This window comes from Oncorhynchus clarkii, chromosome 10, assembly GCF_045791955.1.
Source record: "Oncorhynchus clarkii lewisi isolate Uvic-CL-2024 chromosome 10, UVic_Ocla_1.0, whole genome shotgun sequence".
Lineage (NCBI taxonomy): Eukaryota > Metazoa > Chordata > Actinopteri > Salmoniformes > Salmonidae > Oncorhynchus > Oncorhynchus clarkii.
The window spans coordinates 18,742,180-18,764,686 of NC_092156.1; the positions used below are offsets into that span (position 1 = coordinate 18,742,180).

Below are 22,507 nucleotides of genomic sequence, written 5' to 3' on the forward strand. Positions count from 1 at the left end.
TAACAAAAGGCTAAGCTTGAGAGCTAGCATATTTATTTCATTTCATTTGCGATTTTCATGAATAGTTAACGTTGCGTTATGGTAATGAGCTTAGGTCTATAAATAGAATCCCGGATCCGGGTTTGGTCGTCGCAACAGGTTAAATCGGCATGGCCGATTAATTTGGGTCGATTTCAAGTTTTCATAACAATCGGTAATCTGCCTTTTTGGCCGCCGATTATGGCCGATTACTTTGCAATAAACGAGGAAACTGCGTGGCAGACTGACCACCTGTTACGCGAGTGCAGCGTCAAAAGGACCTTGTGGCTGCAAGGAGACAAGGGAAGTTGCTAGCTAGCATTAAACAATCAATCTTCACATAATCACTAGGTGCCTTTCTCGCTTGTTGCGAACTGTGTGAAGACCATTTCTTCCTAACAAAGACCATAATTAATTTGCCAGAATTGTACATAATTATGACATAACATTGAAGGTTGTGCAATGTAACAGCAATATTTAGACTTAGGGTTGCCACCCATTCGATAAAATACAGAATGGTTCCATATTTCACTGAAAATAATACAAGTTTTGTTTACAAAATGATAGTTTCCGGATTTGACCATGTTATTGACCAAAGGCTCTTATTTCTGTGTTTATTATATTATAAGTAAGTCTATGATTTGATATTTGATAGAGCAGTCTGCAGCAACAGGCTCGTAAGCATTCGTTCAAACAGCACTTTACTGTGTTTGCCAGCAGCTCTTAGCAATGCTTGAAGCACAGCACTGTTTATGACTTCAAGCCTATCAACTCCCGAGATTAGGCTGGCAATACTGAAGTGCCTATAAGAACATCCAATACTCAAAGGTATATGAAATACAATGGTATAGAGAGAAATAGTTGACGCGTCATAATTCTTATAATAACTACAACCTAAAACTTCTTAACTGGGAATATTGTAGAATTGGGAATATTGAACCACCAGCTTTCATATGTTCTCATGTTCTAAGCAAGGAACTTAAATGTTAGCTTTTTTACATGGCACATACTGCACTTTTACTTTCTTTTCCAACACTGTGTTTTTGCATTATTTAAACCAAATTGAACATGTTTCATTATTTATTTGAGACTAAATAGATTTTATTTATTTATTATATTAAGTTTAAAGTGTTCATTGTTCATTCAGTATTGTTGTAATTGTCATTATTACAAATAATATCTATAAAAACCGTCCAATTAATCGGTATCAGCTTTTTTGGTCCTCTAATAATCGGTATCGGTATTGAAAAATCATAATCGGTCGACCTCTATTCTAAACAGCTTCAACCTCAAGCCATAAGACTCCTGAACATCTAATCAAATGTCTACCCAGACTATTTGCATTGCCCCCCCCCCCCCCCCCCCCCCTTCTACGCTGCTGCTACTCTCTGTTATTATCTATGCATAGTCACTTTAATAACTTTACCTACATGTACACATTACCTCAATTACCTCGACACCAGTGCCCCGCACATTGACTCTGTACCGGTACCCCCTGTATATAGTTCTGCTATTGTTATTTACTGCGGCTCTTTAAATATTTGTTATTCTTATCTCTTACTTTTTGGGGGGGTATTTTCTTAAAACTGCATTGTTGGTTAAGGGAGTGTAAGTAAGCATTTCACTGTAAGGTCTTTCTATACCTGTTGTATTTGGCACATCTGACAAATACAGCAGGTAGCCTAGTGGTTAGACTAGTAACCGAAAGGTTGAAAGTTCAAATCCCTGAGCTGACAAGGTAAAAATGAATGTCATTCTGCCCCTGAACAAGGCAGTTAACCCACTGTTCCTAGGCCGTCATTGAAAATAAGAATTTGTTCTTAACTGATTGCCTAGTTAAATTAAATTAAAATGTGGGTACTTTTTCCACCACTGCAACTAGGATATGTAACAAAAAAGGTCAGGTGAGTCCGTTCCACAACAACATAAAACCGACTGAGCTAGCTCAACCACTGTATGACTAGGATTAGCGTCATAGCTATTAGCGTCATAGCTAAAATCTGCCTGCCTGCCTATCCCTTCATCAGTGTTCAGGGAGTGTCTCCTCTCTGGGCTATTTATAACCATACAGTTATCAAGAGGGCCTTTTTTTTTTTTACAACAATAGTCATGTCTCAGATACCAAAAATACCAGACAATTCCTCTGGGATGATCACAGCAGAGTACATGCTGAACTACACAGAGGGCTGGAGATAGCAAAAGGCCCAGGTTCCAGTCATCGCAGCCCTTTTCCCCCCAGGTGACTCATGTTCTCCCTACAAAACTAAGTCAAAAACATTTATCAACATGGCATGTTAGTTCACAGAAGATCAGCAGAACCTGAGCTTGTTTCTCATTGTCACAGAAGTTCATGTCTGGACTTCACACCTGTTTAAGAACTGAGAGGTAGGAAGAGTCCTCCATTGTACAAACAACTCCCTTTCACATCTAACAGCTGTAGAATTTCAAGTGGTTTCTTGGCCTGACAAAGACATCTCCTCTACTGAGTCCATTTAGACGCAAACAGTCTCACTATAACTAGTTGGGCTCTACATTTTTTCCTACTTTGTTTAGGGAGAACAAAACGAAAAGCCCTTTGCTCAGCAGTTGTCTTTGTGGTAGGGTAACTAAGAGCGAGTGAGAACAGTGTGCAAACATTTCAATGGTCCTCCACACTGCTGCTGTCTATGCATGTGTGGGAGAATACCACACCTAGGCCGACAAACAGCACCTCAAACGCATGAACACAGAGGAGCTTTGCTGAAAGGTATCCTGCCTTTAACTAAAGGGAAAGACAGGATACCGTTCTTTGTCAGACTAAAATGATCCTTGATACTGACAGAATATCAGGTGGGGTTTGTGAGTGTATGAGTGACTCACTATGCAAAGTAATTATAATGAAAAACTCGACATTAACATTTTTTTAAATTGAATGACAATATCAAACCTGTGCTAACTGTTCAGCAAAAAAAGCTATTTAAACTTTGCACTTCAAAAGTCTAGAGAACATGAAAAGTTGCACAGCTGTTTTGCAACCTTTTGCAACCGTTTTTTCAGTCAGCTGCAAGGGTCAAAAGGTACATTGCTTTGCATTCAGGCACACTTATCCCCAAGCTACTGCTCCTGACAATGATGCATTGCTGATGTAGACTAGACTTTTCTTGCAACAAAAAGTGCATCCCTTTCACCCAGGCTGTGAAGTAGGCACCACTCCTGACTAGGATACCTACTCTATCTACCTGCACCTGACCAACATGTCAACTTGTCAAACTGTCTGTGCAGACAGTTGCATGTGATCACACACACTTCCACAAACACCAACCCTCCCCCTGTCTTCCACACACACACCCACTCTCTCACACGCACACACACACACAGGCAGCTCTGGTGATTTGGTAATGGTCCGTTAGCGCAGGAAGTTGGCCTACTGTTATTTGATGGCAGTGATAAAGACGTGAAGGGGCGTATCTAGCGACCCCACCTCTTATCTGCAGCCAGGCCAGATGTTGCCAGCTGGGGTCATCCAGAGCCTGGCAGGGTGGGCTCGCATGGGTTATGTCTTTGTGTGCATAACGTGTTTGAGTGTGTGTGTATGTAATGAGTGTTTGTGTGTATGAATCAGACTGTGTATGAATCTTGTGTGTAGGTGTGTGCATTGTGCATGTGAGTGTGTGTGACGATAGCGGCGGGGTGGCCACGACTCTGCCTCCTGTTGAGACTCGCTCCAGTGGGCTTGAGAAAGCAAGGCATGTGGGGGAGCCCGGAACAGAAACTAGAGGCCTGCAGGTCCAGGTGCACTACCTAAAGCAAGGCTACATGGGTGACAGCAGTAGCAGCAGCGGTCCCCACCCCGACTCTCTATCTTTCTCTCCCTCCCTGGTGCGCCACATGTATGCCAAGCCAACTCACCTTGATGCATACGGCCTATTTCCTTCGCTTACTCATGCAATTCCTATGTTACATAAATAAAGTAGCTTAATTTTGGCTGCGGGGTTAAATGGGATTTGAAGCTCTAATCAAGTGATTTAATTTTTTTTTAAAAAAGCTAAATGAAATTAAATGGCATAAGTCACCGACTCGTGAATGATGGCTAATTTTGAAAAGCAAAAGAAAATGTGCGCAAAATTTGTGCAACAAATATGGCGGCTTATTGAACATGAAAAATAGATGAAATATACCCAACTGGTGCAGATTTCTTTGCGGTCACAGTTTCCAAACACATCTATTTTTTTGCTCAACACTGACCTTCTCATCGAGAACACACCTCATGTTTAACACTATACATAAATCCATGAGAATTCAGCGGCCATAACACTTCTCTGGAATGTTTAGATTGGCACATCTCTCTCACTTTCTCTCTCCAGACACACTGACCCTGGCATCACTTCAGAGCACAACTGTCTCTGAGGTGGGCTGCAATCAATCCAACTCACTTCAGGCCAACACAATATTGGGCAACATAAGAGCCATCCTGGACTGTAACATTCAGGTAATCGTTTTTCCCCAGCAACATGATGTGCTTGACGTCTTACCCAATTACTGGAGAATTCTGAGGAAACAGATCATCAGCATTTCTGTTGTAGCTGCTATGAAATCAAGCTATTGAAGACAACAATATCAAAGGACAGAGTGCTGTGTTGCTAGTGATGGATACAATGCATATGTTTGGTTTGGCTTCAAGAAAAATACCACTTTTTTCAAATGACCAATTGCTCATGTGAAACCAGTTGAAGGTAATCGTATGGCTAGGGCTATGAAGATTAGGGTTTTAGAAAAAAACACAATAGCTCCATACTGGATGGGTGATATAAAATGTCAAAGCATCTTGTGACTTGCAAAATGTGACATAACACTTTTGCCACACACTATATGGCATGTCAGTTACTAATGAATGATGTATAAAACATCTACAGTGGGGCAAAAAAAGTATTTAGTCAGCCACCAATTTTGCAAGTTCTCCCACTTAAAAAGATGAGAGAGGCCTGTAATTTTCATCATAGGTACACTTCAACTATGACAGACAAAATGAGAAAAAAAAATCCAAATCAAATTGTAGGATTTTTAATTTATTTATTTGCAAATTATGGTGGAAAATAAGTATTTGGTCAATAACAAAAGTTTATCTCAATACTTTGTTATATACCCTTTGTTGGCAATGACAGAGGTCAAACGTTTTCTGTAAGTCTTCACAAGGTGTTGTTGCAACGCACTGTTGCTGGTATTTTGGCCCATTCCTCCATGCAGATCTCCTCTAGAGCAGTGATGTTTTGGGGCTGTTGCTGGGCAACATGGACTTTCAACTCCCTCCAAAGATTTGCTATGGGGTTGAGATCTGGAGACTGGCTAGGTCACTCCAGGACCTTGAAATGCTTCTTACGAAGCCACTCCTTCGTTGCCCGGGCGGTGTGTTTGGGATCATTGTTATGCTGAAAGACCTAGCCACGTTTCATCTTCAATGCCCTTGCTGATGAAAGGAGGTTTTCACTCAAAATCTCACGATACATGGCCCCATTCATTCTTTCCTTTACACGGATTAGTCGTCCTGGTCCCTTTGCAGAGAAACAGCCCCAAAGCATGATGTTTCCACCCCCAAGCTTCACAGTGGGTATGGTGTTCTTTGGATACAACTCAGCATTCTTTGTCCTCCAAACACGACGAGTTGAGTTTTTACCAAAAAGTTCTATTTTGGTTTCATCTGACCATATGACATTCTCCCAATCTTCTTCTGGATCATCCAAATGCTCTCTAGCAAACTTCAGACGGGCCTGGACATGTACTGGCTTAAGCAGGGAGACACGTCTGGCACTGCAAGATTTGAGTCCCTGGCGGCGTAGTGTGTTACTGATGGTAGGCTTTGTTACTTTGGTCCCAGCTCTCTGCAGGTCATTCACTAGGTCCCCCCCGTGTGGTTCTGGGATTTTTGCTCACCGTTCTTGTGATCATTTTGACCCGACGGGGTGAGATCTTGCGTGGAGCCCCAGATCGAGGGAGATTATCAGTCCTGTACGTCTTCCATTTTCTAATAATTGCTCCCACAGTTGATTTCTTCAAACCAAGCTGCTTACCTATTGCAGATGCAGTCTTCCCAGCCTGGTGCAGGTCTACAATTTTGTTTCTGGTTTCCTTTGACATCTCTTTGGTCTTGGCCATAGTGGAGTTTGGAGTGTGACTGTTTGAGGTTGTGGACAGGTGTCTTTTATACTGATAACAAGTTCAAACAGGTGCCATTAATACAGGTAACGAGTGGAGGACAGAGGAGCCTCTTAACAAAGAAGTTACAGGTCTGTGAGAGCCAGAAATCTTGCTTATTTGTAGGTGACCTAATACTTATTTTCCACCATAATTTGCAAATAAATTCATAAAAAATCCTACAATGTGATTTTCTGGATTTTTTCTTCTAATTTTGTCTGTCATAGTTGAAGTGTACCTATAATGAAAATTACAGGCCTCTCGCATCTTTTTAAATGGGAGAACTTGCACAATTGGTGGCTGACTAAATACTTTTTTGCCCCACTGTATATAAGCCTTTATGGAGTTTATGAAGAATTCATTTAGCGTCAAAAGTTGTAGTCTGTTAAAAGTTGGACCGAAGTTCTACAGTATGCTTAAAGCACCTAATGGACCTAGCCTGTGCTAAATTAAGGGCTAGATAGCAAAATGGGACAACTTTCTGTTAGAGGAAACTACTGGACCCACAGACAACAAGATCAAGGTAAAAGATATGTGAATGGAGTCGGTGGTGAGAAAACAGTCAGTTAGATATGAGTGGCCTGTGAAGTGATAGCGAGCATTCTCAATAAGTGTCGGCTGGTGGGGGTCACTGTGAGAGTCGCCAGTCAGGCTATCCTGAGGAAGTCATTTTCCTCCCTCTTCACTGTTGGCAGAGGGAGGGAGTGAAGAGGGGGGAGGGGGAGGATGGGAAAGCTGCCGAATATTACTGTTAGTTTCCATGGTGACTGATGCAGCTGGGAAAGTTGAGCGCTCCGTCACGTGTGTGGGGCACGAGGATCTGTGCTGGACTGCACTGCTCCTCGCACACACACTAATACAAGCGTGCGCACACACACAAACACACACACACACACACACACACACACACACACACACCACACCAAGCGAGAGGACAGACAGATAGAGAGAGAGAGAGAGGAGCTCCTCCCTTTTCAAGAGGGGTCTTTCTCTTTTTCTCCCTCTGTCTCTCTCTCTGCTATTTCCTGTGGGAACTGAGCACCAAGCAGGCCCCCCACACACACACAACACAGCTCCATGGCTCCCACTGGCCACAAATACTGGAGACTTTTCGCATATTGTTGGTCCACAAAGTTTCTATCTCCTATTACACCAAGTAACATACAGTGGCAAGACAAAGTATGTGATTCCTTTGGAATATACCTGGATTTCTGCATAAATTGGTGATCAAATTAGACATGATCTTCAACTAAGTCACAACAATAGAAAAACAGAGTGTGCTTAAACTAATAACACACAAATTATTGTATTTTTCTTGTCTATATTGAATACATCATTTAAACATTATCAGTGTAGGTTGGGAAAAAGTATGTGAACCCCAAGGCTAATGACTTCTCCAAAAGCTAATTGGAGTCAGGAGTCCGCTAACCTGGAGTCCAATCAACAAGACAAGATTGGAGATGTTGGTTAGAGCTGCCTTGCCCTATAAAAAACACTCTCAACATTTGACTTTGCTATCACAAGAAGCATTGTCTGATGTGAACCATGCCTCTAACAAAAGAGAAGACCTAAGATTGCCTCGAACATCTCAGAAGACCTAAGATTAAGAATTGTTGACTTGCATAAAGCTGGAAAGGGTTACAAAACAAAAGTATCTCTAAAAGCCTTGATGTTCATCAGTCCACAGTAAGACAAATTGTCTATAAATGGAGAAAGTTCAGCAATGTTGCTACTCTCCCTAGGAGTGGTAGGTGTGGCTGTCCTGCAAAGATGACTGCAAGAGCACAGTGCAGAATGCTCAATGAGGTTAAGAAGAATCCTAGAGTGTCAGCTAAAGACTTACAGAAATCTCTGGAACATGCTAACATCTCTGTTGACGAGTCTACGATACGTAAAACACTAAACAAGAATGGTGTTTATGGGAGGACACCACGGAAGAACCCACTGTGGTCCAAAAAAAACATTGCTGCACATCTGAAATTTGCAAAAGTGCACCTGGATGTTCCACAGCGCTACTAAAATATTCTGTGGGAAGATGAAACTACAGTTGAGTTGTTTGGAAGGAACACACAACATTATGTGTGGGGGAAAAATGCACAGCACACCAACATCAAAACCTCATCCCAACTGTAAAGTATGGTGGAGGGAGCATCATGGTGTGGGGCTGCTTTGCTGCCTCAGGGCCTGGGCAGCTTGTTATCATCGACGGAAAAATGAATTCCAAAGTTTATCAAGACATTTTGCAGGAGAATGTTACCAATTGAACCTCTGTCCACCAATTGAACTTCAACAGACGTTGGTTGAAGCAACAGGCCAACGACTCAAAACTCAGAAGTAAATCAACAAATCAACAACAGAAGAAAATACGCCTTCTGGAGTGGTCCAGTCAGAGTCCTGACCTCAACCTGATTGAGATGCTGTGGCATGACCTCAAGAGAGCAGTTCACACCAGACATCCCAAGAATATTGCTGAACTGAAACAGTTTTGTAAAGTGGAATGGTAAAAAAATTCCTCCTGACCTGTGTTGCAGGTCTGATCCACAACTACAGAAACAGTTTGTTTGAGGTTATTGCTGCCAAAGGAGGGTCAACCAGTTATTACATCCAAAGTTTTGCATACTTTTTCCACCCTGCGCTGTGAATTTTTACACGGTGTGTTCAATAAAGACATGAACACGTATCATTGTTTGTGTGTTATTAGTTTAAGCAGAACGTGTCTGTCTATTGTTGTGACCTTGATGAAGATCAGATCAAATTTGATGACCAATATATTCAAAAATCCAGGTATTTCCAAAGGGTTCACATACTTTAGCTAGATTTTAGTAGCTAGATTTTAGCTCCGTTATTAGCTACTTTCACTAAGGTGGCAAACTGCTTCTAAGCATTTTAAATTAAGAAACAACGTCGATGAAAGTCATGTTTGACTAGCTCTGCTTGACGTAAAGCATCCAGCTCCATGAAGTTGAGGACTGTCTATCTCTGCATAATACTGCTTGAGTTATGTGGAAAAGATCTTTGCAGTGCCTATACCAGTCCAAATGGACTACCTGGTTATTCAATCCCTGACTCCATTGGGTGTGGTTCTCATCTAGAAAAAGTTGTCTGTAGTTCAAGCCAAGACATGCTGAAAGTAGAGGAAAGTGAAGGGTGAAAAGAGAGAGAGAGGGAAAGAGACAGCTGATCACGATACTCAGAGGGCAAACAATAACCTAAGGACATAATTACTTCAGGTTGTAGCTGTTCGTGTAGACACTTGAAAAAACAAGTGTCTACACTTTTTTCGGTAAAAAGCTGAGGGATAGGGCTGGAGAAATGTAACCACTCTCAAATTCATAGCTAGAGCTATGGATGCAAGGACTGACCATCCTTGATATAAAAAATTGTAGTTTCGCCATGTTTTGAGGCTATATAGTGTTTGTTTACATTTACTTTGTTTACAAACATTGGAGTGAAAGAACTTATATGTTGGGTTTTGATGGGATACGACAACTGAAATAAGCACGAGGCATTTCTAAGTTCTTCAAGAATCAATGGGTACAATCAAACAAACACTAATGAAAATAGCTAGTGTGCCAGCGTAAGTGCTAGCCTGATAGGTGTAGTCCAGCAAGGCAAGTCTGTATGTCAGTCAAAGTTGACAGGTCTAAGGCTGCATTTACACAGGAAGCCCAATTCAGATATTTTGCCGATAATTTGCATATCTGATATCCAACGGATATTTTCCCTAATGTGTAAACAGCAAAAAAACACATTGAATCTGATCTTTTGATGTCAGATTTATACCACCTCCATATGTGGATCTGAATCCTGATACAAACCTGATCCTATGTGACCTCTGTCTGTACGCTCTGATTTTCTTGCACATGACCTGCTGTTAACATGACCAAAAATTGAAAAAAAAAACAGTGACAGGAATTGAGCATTGCATCTGTGTGCTACTTCAGAGGCTACATCAATGTGGATGTGCAAATCTGATATGGGTCACATGTAAAACTGAGTGTGGACAATCAGAAAAAAAGATTGAAAATAGAAAGAAAAACAGATTTGGGTTTTTAGGGTGGCTGTGTAAACACAGCCTTTGTGATCCATACAGACACACACTAAACAGGCAATTAATTGATTTAATTAATAAGAAGGGCCCATACAGCAAAGCAGTGATTGTAGTGGTGAGATGTAGGCTATCAGTGCTTTTTCTGTAGGTTCACCCACTAAACCTCTGCCAATGAGCACACTGAAACATGCAGACTAAAGCTGGTGATCGTCAGCTGACCGAACAGAGTAAAGCCAGTGTTGAAGAAGAGCTTCACTCAGCCAGCACACCCCTGCTATCTTTAAGGACCTTAATGATGTAACAAAGTGGCAGTTGAAAAGTTTAGCGCTAGTAATCATGCAAAGCTTAAAATGAACACATTTCTGACTATCGCCTCAGAGTAAAATGGACTGTGACCCTTGGTTGGAAAAGGGATCCCCTTTATTAACAGCCTAACCTAACGTAGCCTGAGCGGCGTTTCTTTCTTTCTGATCCTGACGAGAAAAATATTTTTAAAATGTAGGGGGGGGAGGGGGGGGGGGGGTTCTCTTCTGCACTGTTCAACCAATCTAGTAAATGTGGAGGAGGAGTTAAGATGGAGTGTCGCCTTGTTAACATCCAAAAGCGGTAGTCGTGTCACAGGCTCTTTCCATTTCCCCTGAAAACCAGATGCTTCCGATTTCCCCGACCCTGTTGAGGGTGCTCACTGCCTGACAAGGCATGCAAGGTTTTCATATTTTGGTGCTGTAGAAGCATTGACACATGGCCACATCAACAAAATGACTGGATTGAACTACTCTTCTTATTAGCTTAATAGCCTTTGACTTTCTTAAAGTAACTGTCCAGTGTTTGAAGATTTCTATGATATACAGTGCCTTGCAAAAGCATTCATCCCCCTTGGCATTTTTCCTTTTTTGTTGCATTACAACTTGTAATTTAAATAGATTTTTATTTGGATTTCATGTAATGGACATACACAAAATAGTCCAAGTTGGTGAAGTGGAAAAAAAATAACTTGTTTAACAATTTTTATTTTATTTTTATAATAAGAAGAAAATTGGTGCGTGCATATGTATTCACCCCCTTTGCTATGAAGCCCCTATATAAGATCTGTTGCAACCAATTACCTTCAGAAGTCACATAATTAGTTAAATAAAGCCCACCTGTGTGCAATCTAAGTGTCACATGATCTGTCACATGATCTCAGTATATATATACACCTGTTCTAAAAGGCCCCGGAGTCTGCAACACCACTAAGCAAAGGGCACCATCAAGCAAGTAGCACCATGAAGCCCAAGGAGCTCTCCAAACAGGTTTAAGACAAAGTTGTGGAGAAGAACAGATCAGTGTTGGGTTATAAAAAAATATCAGAAACTTTGAACATCCCACGGAGCACCATTAAATCCATTATTAAAAAATTGAAGAAATATGGCACCGCAACAAACCTGCCAAGTGAGGGTCGCCCGCCAAAACTCATGGACCAGGCAAGAAGGGCATTAATCAGAGAGGCAACAAAGAGACCAAAGATAACCCTGAAGGAGCAGCAAAGCTCCACAGTGGAGATTAGAGTAGGAACACTTTAAACTGTGTCCATAGGTGTCCATAGGAACACTTTAAACTGTACACTCCACAGAGCTGGGCTTTATGGAAGAGTGTCCAGAAAAAAAAACTGTGCTTAAAGAAGAAAATAAGCAAACACGTTTGGTGTTCACCAAAAGGCAAGTGGGAGACTCCCCAAACATATGGAAGAAGATACTCTGGTCAGATGAGACTAAAATGAGACTAAAGCTATGTCTGTCCAAATCCAACACCTCTCATCATCCCGAGAACACCAATGTTTTTCATCGGCAGGGACTGGGAAACTGGTCAAAATTGAAGGAATGATGGATGGTACTAAATACAGAGAAATTCTTGAGGGAAACCTGTTTCAGTCTTCCAGAGATTTGAGACTGGGATGGAGGTTCACCTTCCAGCAGGACAATGCATACTGCTAAAGCAACATTTGAGTGGTTTAAGGGGAAACATTTAAATGTCTTGGAATGGCCTAGTCAAAGCCCAGAACTCAATCCAATTGAGAATCTGTGGTATGACTTAAAGATTGCTGTACACCAGCGGAACCCATCGAACTTGAATGAGCTGGAGAAGTTTTGCCTTGAAGAATGGGCAAAACTCCCAGTGGCTAGATGTGCCAAGCTAATAGAGACATACCCAAAGAGACTTGCAGCTGTAATTGCTGCAAAAGGTGTCTCTACAAACGATTGACTTTGGGGGGGGTGAATAGTTATGCACACTCAAGTTCTGTTTCTTCCGTCTTATTTCTTGATTGTTTCACAATAAAAAATATTTTGTATCTTCAAAGTGGTAGTAGACATGTTGTATAAATCAAATGATACAACCCCCCAAAAAATGTATTTTAATTCCAGGTTGTAAGGCAACAAAATAGGAAAAATGCCAAGGGGGTGAATACTTTCGCAAGCCACTGTATCATCTATTATTAATTACAATATAAGTGAAAAGGTTTTCCTTCCAAGAGATGGTAATCCATCCCAAACCACTCATTCCTATGAGTAACAATGTTTAGCAGTAACTCATAGTATCTTCACTCCAAAACCCAAAAGACTTACAAGGGTGATTTTATCTAAGTTGTTCCTTGGCCTAGCTCATACAAGTTAATCTTAGGTCTCCACTGAGGATGACAATACACACCTGTGCACAGTCTTATCTGCTGATAATCATCTCAGCACAAGGAGGGTCCACCATCACGGCACCAGACACCCAAGCTTTTGTTTGAGACATAAAAATAAAAAAAAACATTTACCCCCATTCCATTTCAGACAGGTGTTAAAATGACAAAGGCTTTCGCCATCCTGGCGTCAAGAAATGACAAAAAAAAGAGGTTATTAAATAAACCACCACTGGCAAAGCATTTTGTGTATGTTAGGTTACATTTCAGATGCCCATTTGTAGCAAACTTCCTGTATCACTTATTTGATGAGTGGTTTGTATTCATGGATGCCAAGGGAAGCCAGGCTTCCTCAAAACATTGACCAATATTTTATTTCTTTATTTATGATTAAATCATGTATTTTTCGTCTCTCTGTGTTTCATCATTTTCCTTCCAATTCGCAAGAGGCTGAATGTATCAGAGGAGAAAGCATCCGAACGAGGGAAACAGTGCCCCTCTGTCTCTACGTGTAGGCCATCTATCTGAAACTGTCTGGTCTAAACGAGTATGACATTGTTGCCGCCCGTAGCATTGAGGCAAGGGAAACCAGCGAGCATCTGGCCTCTCTTGAAAAAAAAAGTATAAAGAATTTGCCAATCAGAGATGAGCTAAACTGAGTGAGCTCAACAGAGAATGGTCCAGTGAATGTGTAAAGTGTAGCCAGCTTTGATTTGGAGTCACTCCTATCAAATCCCATTGAGAGCATACGTCATTGACAGTAAAACTTGAATTGTTGCATATCGTTGTGTTGTTGTCCTCCGGTGGCTAGCTAGCTAAAATGATCCCTTTCCTAAATTAGCCATGAATGGAAATAGGGATTTGGACTTGTGGTTTTAGTACATTCTCTGTTCTGACCAATGATTATAACGGTGATTCTGATCCAACCATAAATTCATACATTGTTGTGCCTCTGGCCTGAGAGGATGGAAGTTCAACATGTAGCTAGATGTAGAAGGCTAATGCTAACAAGCTAATGTTACACATTAATGGAAGTTAGGCTAGCGAACAAGCATTTTAGTCAAGTAGCCTATGACATCAAAAATATAAAAGTGTGTACTGTATGACAGAGTGATCGTCAGCATAAAAGAGAGGAGGAAGGCATTGCCGTTTCTCTACAAGTACAGTGAGTCAACATTTTTCTACTTGCACGAACGTACACACACAGAAATCAGAACAATGGACAGCCACATCATATTTAGTTTACATGGATTGCACTAAATTGTTTTTGGTATCATTTAGTTGTCACTGTATTAAACTAAGCAGAGGTGATATTAAAAATTAAATATTGAAGTTGAAATGGTGCTGGAAAAGTGAAGGCAGCTCGTGTTTTCTTTGCGACTTGCAGTAACTCTGTGGTTCTAAATCAATAGTTGTTTAGTGGTCTGAAAATGTTGGAAACATTAACTTGCTTGACCATGCTGTAGCTCATGTAACTGTCTGTCACTGTACATGCAATATTCTTTGTGGACTTCACTGGACAGAGGTTGCTATCCGGGTTTCTGATAAAACAAAGGTGTGGTTGAATTTATTCTGCCGATTAATCTGCCGATTTTTAAAAATGTATTTGTAATAATGACAATTACAACAATACTGAATGAACACTTATTTTAACTTAATATAACGCATAAATAAAATCAATTTAGCCTCAAATAAATAATGAAACATGTTCAATTTGGTTTAAATAATGCAAAAACAAAGTGTTGGAGAAGAAAGTAAAAGTGCAATATGTGCCATGTAAGAAAGCTAACGTTTAAGTTCCTTGCTCAGAACACGAGAACATATGAAAGCTGGTGGTTCCTTTTAACATGAGTCTTCAATATTCCCAGGTAAGAAGTTTTAGGTTGTAGTTATTATAGGAATTATAGGACTATTTCCCTCTATACCATTTGTATTTCATTAACCTTTGACTATTGGATGTTCTTATAGGCACTTTAGTATTGCCAGTGTAACCGTATAGCTTCCGTCCCTCTTCTCGCTCCTCCCTGGGCTCGAACCAGGAACACAACAGCCACCCTTGAAGCAGTGTTACCCATGCAGAGCAAGGGGATCAAACACTCCAAGTCTCAGAGCGAGTGATATTTGAAACGCTATTAGCGCGCACCCCGCTAACTAGCTAGCCATTTCACATCGGTGACACCAGCCTAATCTCAGAAGTTGATAGGCTTGAAGTCATAAACAGCGCAATGCTTGACGCACAACGAAGAGCTGCTGACAAAACGCACTAAAGTGATGTTTGAATGAATGCCTACGAGCCTGCTGCTGCCTAACACCGCTCAGTCAGATACTTGTATGCTTGTATGCTCAGTCAGGTTATATGCAACGCAGGACACGCTAGATAAACTAGTAATATCATCAACCATGTGTAGTTAACTAGCGACTATGATTGATTGTTTTTTACAAGATAAGTTTAATGCTAGCTAGCAACTTACCTTGGCTTACTGCATTCGCATAACAGGCAGTCTCCTTATGGAGTGCCACGATAGGCAGGTGGTTATAGCTTTGGACTAGTTAACTGTAAGGTTGCAAGATTGGATCCCCCTAGCTGACAAGGTGAAAATCTGTCGTTCTGCCCCTGAACGAGGCAGTTAACCCACCGTTCCTAGGCCGTCATTGAAAATAAGAATGTGTCCTTAACTGACTTGCCTAGTTAAATAAAGATGAAATAAAGGTGTAAAAAAAAAATCGGCCAAATCGGTGTCCAAAAATACCCATTTCCGATTGTTATGAAAACTTGAAATCGGCCCTAATTAAATTGGCCATTCCGATTAATCGGTCGACCTCTAGACATGACTAAACTACATTCAGAACAAACATGTTCTAACATAGTCATAACACTGTCACAGAACCGAACATGTTCTAACATAGTAAAACAATGTAACAGAACCAAACATGTTCTAACATAGTCAAAACATTGTAACAGACCCTCTGCTCAAATAAACAGGGCCCTTGATGCTGTAATTTGTCAAGGGCGTAGAATGACAGGGAGGCTCAGCTCATTCCCATTCTGCACCGCTCTGGCCAGCGGCTCTGTCAAGAAGGGCTGGTGGCCTGGCCGGGCTGACAGACATTGTTTATCAGTGATGTCACCACTTCCCGTGAGGGCGGGTGGGGGGTGAAAATACCCAGATCAGCTAAACTCAGTGACAAAGAGCAAAGAGAGCCAGTCGCATGTCCCAGCCTTCATCAGTCATTCAAGCATGATACTTCCAACAGGCCCTGGACACCCTGGCCCTCTGTGGCAGTCAGTCATAGACATACGAGGTTTTCTGGCAATGAAACAAACTATACATGTCAATAGTGCTCCGATATTCAACTGACAAAGGGCAATCCATTTGGTCTGTTTTAGTGTAATCAATATCTTAATTAAAAGATCAGTCTGTCAAATACAGTGAGGATCTCTAGACCTAAAATAAGACTTAGTGCGTTGCATGCAGGGTGTGGGAAATTCAGTTGAATTGCTGTATCACTTACGTACTGTCCAAAACCATATTTGAATCTTTACTAACCTACATGATTGATTTGCTGCTTTCAACCAAAATGAAATGGAAATAAAACACTCATGCTCTTCTGTTGTGGACCCTCTGGAGAAATTTTTGGACAACCAAAAGGGGCCCAAAGTAGTAAACACTTCACAATAATAGGCAGGGACTCCAACAAAGCCGGAGCAGTGCTGCTCCACTGTGCTGGTGCTCTCTCCTTAAGCAGAGGCGATGGGCTAAGCATACAGAGGAGATGATGATCATGATGACCCTGCTTCCTGGCTTGGCCTATCAGCTCATGGCTGTATCCGGCCCTGGGTAGTGCATGTTTTCCTGGGAGCCTGCAAGAGTCCCTGCTTAATGCAGGGTTGTGCTGGGAGGTGGAGGAACTCATCTGCCTGGGCACCATGAAGGAACTCCACCCACTAGCATGCCTTTATACAAGTGGGCACCAGAGGTAGGATATACCGGCGCCACTGCCAACACAAAGGGCTTTTGGCTATAGGCAAACCACTGAAAATGTCCATAACCCACAGCGTTTTGTAGGGGGCATGGTTGGATCGTTTAGAATGTTGATAATATTCCTCTAGTAAAGGTCAATGCATTTGGCCGATTCCAGCGTTATAGATGTTACATTTGCACGCAAAATCACAACTTGTCTCATAGAATGGACAAACAAAATATGAATGAAACTGTTGATTTGTGTCTATAGTACACCTTGGGGGGAGTGTATATCCCAAAAAGCGGACTTGTAAATATTAGCATGTTGGAGAAATAAAGCAAATAAGAGGTGTTATGGATGTTACATGAAATGGATAAGCTTTTTGAGAAGGCTGAACATATTAGCATAAGTCTGTGAATTTGTCTTAGGTCAAAACATGGATAGCCATTTCAAAGGTAAGGATTGGCTGCACACAAAAATTATCATTTTAAAAAGATTGTCATTCCCATTAATTAATTTAGGGAGGAAAAACTACTGTTATGGATGTTACAACCTCTGTTATGGATGTCACAGTCTGAAATAGACATTCAAATCTTAAAGATTTCTTGAACAAAATCTACAGTATCATAAAACATTTGTTATCATCTGAAATGTTTCTCAAATGTAGTATTGTAAACTTAAGATTTTCATGCTCCGGTGACTTTCCCACAATATAGCCCTTTTTTTTTTTAGCAAATCAGCTTGAAGCAGGTTCTTGGGGCCTGGGACATGGCATTATCACATGTAATATATATATATATAATTCTATAAAAAGTAGAATATCAAAGCTGTAAAACATAATCCTAAATATAAACCATAAACTTAGGGAATACCATTGGTGTTTAATATGAGGATTTCAGCATTAATTACCTAAATTACTGAATATTCCGGAAGTTTTGCAAGCCTGAGTACCTTGACCTCTGGAAAACCGCATGACATGATCATGAAACCAGAAGCTACAGTCCTGGAAATAAAAATGTGATTGGCTTGGTGATACAAAAACATCAGATGCAAGCAATACAATGTGAAGGAGGCAGTAGTTGCACAACAACTGTGCAAAAAGATAATAGCTTAATCTTGTTATCTGTATACAGATTATAGAGGTTAAAGACATCAAAACACTATTTGACTTTTGAGGCCAATCATGAGTGCCTCTAGCTTTTGTCTTTCCTTAGAAGAGTGTAGAGACAGTGGAGTGTCAAGATGGTACAAATAAATGAAGTACTGTGAATGTGCTGGAAACAAAACTGCTGAAATAAATGTATTTTCCATTCCCTGACATTTAGGCTAGGAAAGTGCAATGAAAGGAAGGCCAGCCGAAGCATTCGAGACTGGCACCAATGGAAAAAATGTACAACAGTTCTGAAAAATCCAAACGCTTTTGGGTTTAAGAAGACTCCATTTCATTCCAAAATTCCTTGTCACGACACAAATACGATGTCAAGAGCAAAGGAGGCATGGCTGTCTACTCTCCTATAGCATGTTTTGTTGTTGTCCAGATATGTTGGTGGGTTTATTCGATGGGGCAGACTATTCATGTTTCAAATAGGAATATATTAGACAGAGCTGCATGACTCTTTATTCCACATGATAGAGTGTAGTTTCTGTATTGTATTGTTTCTGAATTGTAGTTTCTGTATTGGTAGCCTGGCAGTTGGAGCATTTAGGTAGCCTAGCAGTTGGAGCATTGGGTCAGGTAGCCTAGCAGTTGGAGCATTGGGTCAGGTAGCCTAGTAGTTGGAGCATTGGGTCAGGTAGCCTAGCAGTTGGGAGCATTGGGTCAGGTAGCCTAGCAGTTGGGAGCTTTGGGTCAGGTAGCCTAGCAGTTGGAGCATTGGGTTAGGTAGCCTAGCAGTTGGGAGCTTTGGGTCAGGTAGCCTAGCAGTTGGGAGCATTGGGTCAGGTAGCCTAGCAGTTGGGAGCTTTGGGTCAGGTAGCCTAGCAGTTGGGAGCTTTGGGTCAGGTAGCCTAGCAGTTGGGAGCTTTGGGTCAGGTAGCCTAGCAGTTGGGAGCATTGGGTCAGGTAGCCTAGCAGTTGGGAGCATTGGGTCAGGTAGCCTAGCAGTTGGGAGCTTTGGGTCAGGTAGCCTAGCAGTTGGGAGCATTGGGTCAGGTAGCCTAGCAGTTGGGAGCATTGGGTCAGGTAGCCTAGCAGTTGGGAGCATTGGGTCAGGTAGCCTAGCAGTTGGGAGCATTGGGTCAGGTAGCCTAGCAGTTAGAGCTTTGGGTCAGTAACCGAAAGGTCGTTTGTTTGAGTACCCGAGTCGACATGGTGAAAAATCTGTTAATGAGCCCTTGACCAAAGCACTTAACCCTAATTTGCTCCATGGCCGCCATACTACAATGGCTGACCCTGTAAAACAACACATTTCACTGCACCTATATGCGACAATAAATTAAATATATATTTTTTTAGTTTTCTGGTTTGGTTTTGAGCTCTTGACACAGTAGCACCTGTTAATGTCCTCTCCCCTCCCCTTCTCGATAAACAGATGACTTAAAGTTGAATAAACTCCAGTACAAGACTCAACATGAATCTTTACACACCCACACCAAACTGAGTTGGGCACAGATTCCAGGTTATCAGGTTATCCAAATGAAGTCCTCTTCATCCACGGGGCAGCAGATAGCCTTGTGGATAGCGCATTGGACTAGTAATCGGAAGTTTGCAAGATCGAACACCCAAGCTGGCATGGTAAAAATGTTGTTCAGCCCCTGAACAAGACAGTTAACCAACTGCTCCTAGGCAGTCACTGAAAATAAGAATTTGTTCTTAACTGACTTGCCTAGTTAAGTAAAATAAGAAGTGCACAGGCTACTGTCACCACTTAAATCCCTGTGCTTTGCTATCCACTTTCACTGAAGGACAGCACATAGAATACCCATAATAGAATACCCAAATCATATTTGGTATATGACATTTCTAGGATTAACAAGACATGCAATAATGTTCCTGGTACTAAAGCAGCAATAATTGAATAGGAGATGCCCCACACGGAGCATGTCGTATTACTTATGGAGCAAATCAGACTAATCTAATCACAATAGAAAGGGGGAAAAGAGGGGTTCGAAAACAAACAACAACTTATTTGGTCCCGAGGGGTATACTACAAAGCGAGATCAATGATTTAGCTAGCCCAATAATGGACTAAAGGAGACTAACGTCACTCCTTGTAGTCCAAGGACCTTACATGCTCTGTTAAAAGGCGAATTGTCTCTCGCAACCAAAACAGCCATCTAAACGTGAATCAATTCTCAATGTCGGTAGGGTTCTAGAAACATTAAAAAACGCCCTATACTTTTATATCACATCAACAATAATTTCACAAATGCAAAATATAAACTTACTGTACACTAATTTAACCAGTTTTAACACAGAAGGTAGTTCGCATCTTTGAATGGGCTATGACTTAGCCAGCTAGCTTCCCAGAACATTCTGAAATAACTATGTATTGTTTAAGATGAGCATTAAATGGACATGGTCTAATGGATTCAACAACCAAAAACATATATCTAAGTTTAGCTTTCTTAATTACCCAGAAAATCAATAGTATTTTATTTATCAAAGTTAGCTGGCTCCCTCGTTGATCCTGCTTTGTAGTACACCTCTGGCCTGAAAACATGACATGGCCAGATCACATTTTGTGCATAGCTAGTCTACATGACAATATACTGCTGGCCACAAAATACCAATACATAGCCTTGCGAAGGGAGGGACAAATACAACTGCAAAAGTGAAATGACATTGATTGCGACGCCCGTATAGGAGTTGAGCTACATCGTGGTTTTTAGATATGATTTACCTTTCAGGGAGTGTTGACTGTATGCCGCTCATTGGGCTTCCGTTATGTGTTTTTCCCCGACGTAGGCTTTTTTTTATCCAACTAGCATTTTTACCAAAACGACAACCTCTGTATTTTGGAGAATGACTACGTCTTGACCTTTTCAATGTCCGTCCAAGAGCGTTCCACAACGATAAAAAATATTTGAATCCATTAAAATAAGAACATATACATGGGCTATTCCACAATGTAGACTTGAATTCGTTGGCTTATTTTGTTTATTCCAGCTATTGATGTAGAAAATGTGGCCAGAGAGAGATATCAGAGGTAAGTATAAACATGTTCTTCTTTAAAACCATTACAGGGGCGTGCATGAAATAACGCAGTTACATTGATAACACTGAATATGGTGAAATGTTCCGAGAAAATAAAAAGTTAACCTCTCAATATCTTCAGGAGAAACATTAAATGCGAACACATTGTAGCCTGGGCATCGCCTGCCGCTGTCAGCAATAGTCTTTGTCAATGGACCACCGGGAAAATATTAGCAGACTGGCAACATATTTGTTTCCATGAGAAATACCACTTCACAAAGTTACTCCTTTGAACAATATCTTGACAAGACTCGTCCTTGATCGTCGAGAAGACTCCTGGTCATAGTTTTCCTTTAATTAAGTTATCTCAAATGAAGCTTGGCTTCTTTCGAGTGTCCCTTATTTTTCCTTCCGAAATGTTTTCATGGTAACATTCCCAATTCGCCCCTAATGTTATCCCAGACGAAATTGGTCTTTCATGCCACGAATAATTTCCTAAACTTTGACAACAATGAAAGTGATCCTCGCCGCGTTCTAAAGGTTTTCCGAATCCCCAGTTAATTTACATGAGTGATCTTCACTTTCGAACAGGCCTCTCGTTCTTTACTGTACTGTAGTGCGGATGGAAAAAGGAAACGCTTTCCCACCCACACCCCCCAAAAGGGGAAAAAAAGCTCCTTTCCTCTTGTCCGCACACAGCATTCGTAACAGCAACTTTTGAAAGCAACACACGGATCTCGACAAATTCCGTTTTCAGTAGCCTAACGTTATTTCCTATTTGACTACTTTTAATGGAATTACATGCATTGAAACCCAAACGAAAGAGTACATTTTCGGAATAGAACTTTCAAAACGCTGTCAGCAGCTAGTTTGGCTGGCCAGCAAATGGGATCGTCATGATTCTAAAGAAAATGCTAAAATACAGACCAGTAGATGGCCAATGTATTGCACATGATTTATCCAACGGATAAATTAAATACATGTTTATTCAGCTATTAATTTTGAGGTTATTCAGGATTACTCATCAGAGCACACCGTTTAAAGTAATTTTTCCAACAATTGTTTACAGACTTTTTATTTCACTTATAATTCACTGTATCACAATCCCAGTGGGTCAGAAGTTGACTGTGCCTTTAAACAGCTTGGAAAATTCCAGAATATGATATCATGGCTTTAGAAGATTCTTATAGGCTAATTGACATAATTTGAGTCAATTGGAGGTGTACCTGTGGATGTATTTCAAGGCCTACCTTCAAACTCAGTGCCTCTTTGCTTGACATCATGGGGAAATCAAAAGAAATTTGCCAAGACCTCAGAAAAAAAATGTAGACCCGGGTAAGTCCTCATCCTTGGGAGCAATTTCCAAAGGCCTGAAGGTACCACGGTCATCTGTACAAACAATAGTACACCAGCATAAACACCATGGGACCACGCAGCCGTCATACCGTGTTCTGTCTCCTAGAGATTAACATACTTTGGTGCGAAAAGTGCAAATCAATCCCAGAACAAC

At 41.1% G+C, this 22,507-nt stretch overlaps 1 protein-coding gene across 2 annotated transcripts in view; it reads right to left on the reverse strand.

The window, feature by feature from the left end:
• Positions 1-21,621, reverse strand: part of LOC139418113 (Rho guanine nucleotide exchange factor (GEF) 12b) — a 121,077-nt gene extending 99,456 nt beyond the window's left edge. For both annotated transcript variants that reach the window (XM_071167317.1, XM_071167316.1), the window contains exon 1: positions 20,705-21,621. In XM_071167317.1, coding sequence (XP_071023418.1) covers positions 20,705-20,736 — 32 coding nt within the window. In that variant the 5' untranslated portion in view covers positions 20,737-21,621. The remainder of the gene's footprint in view (positions 1-20,704) is intronic.
• Between the last annotated feature and the right edge of the window lie 886 nt (positions 21,622-22,507).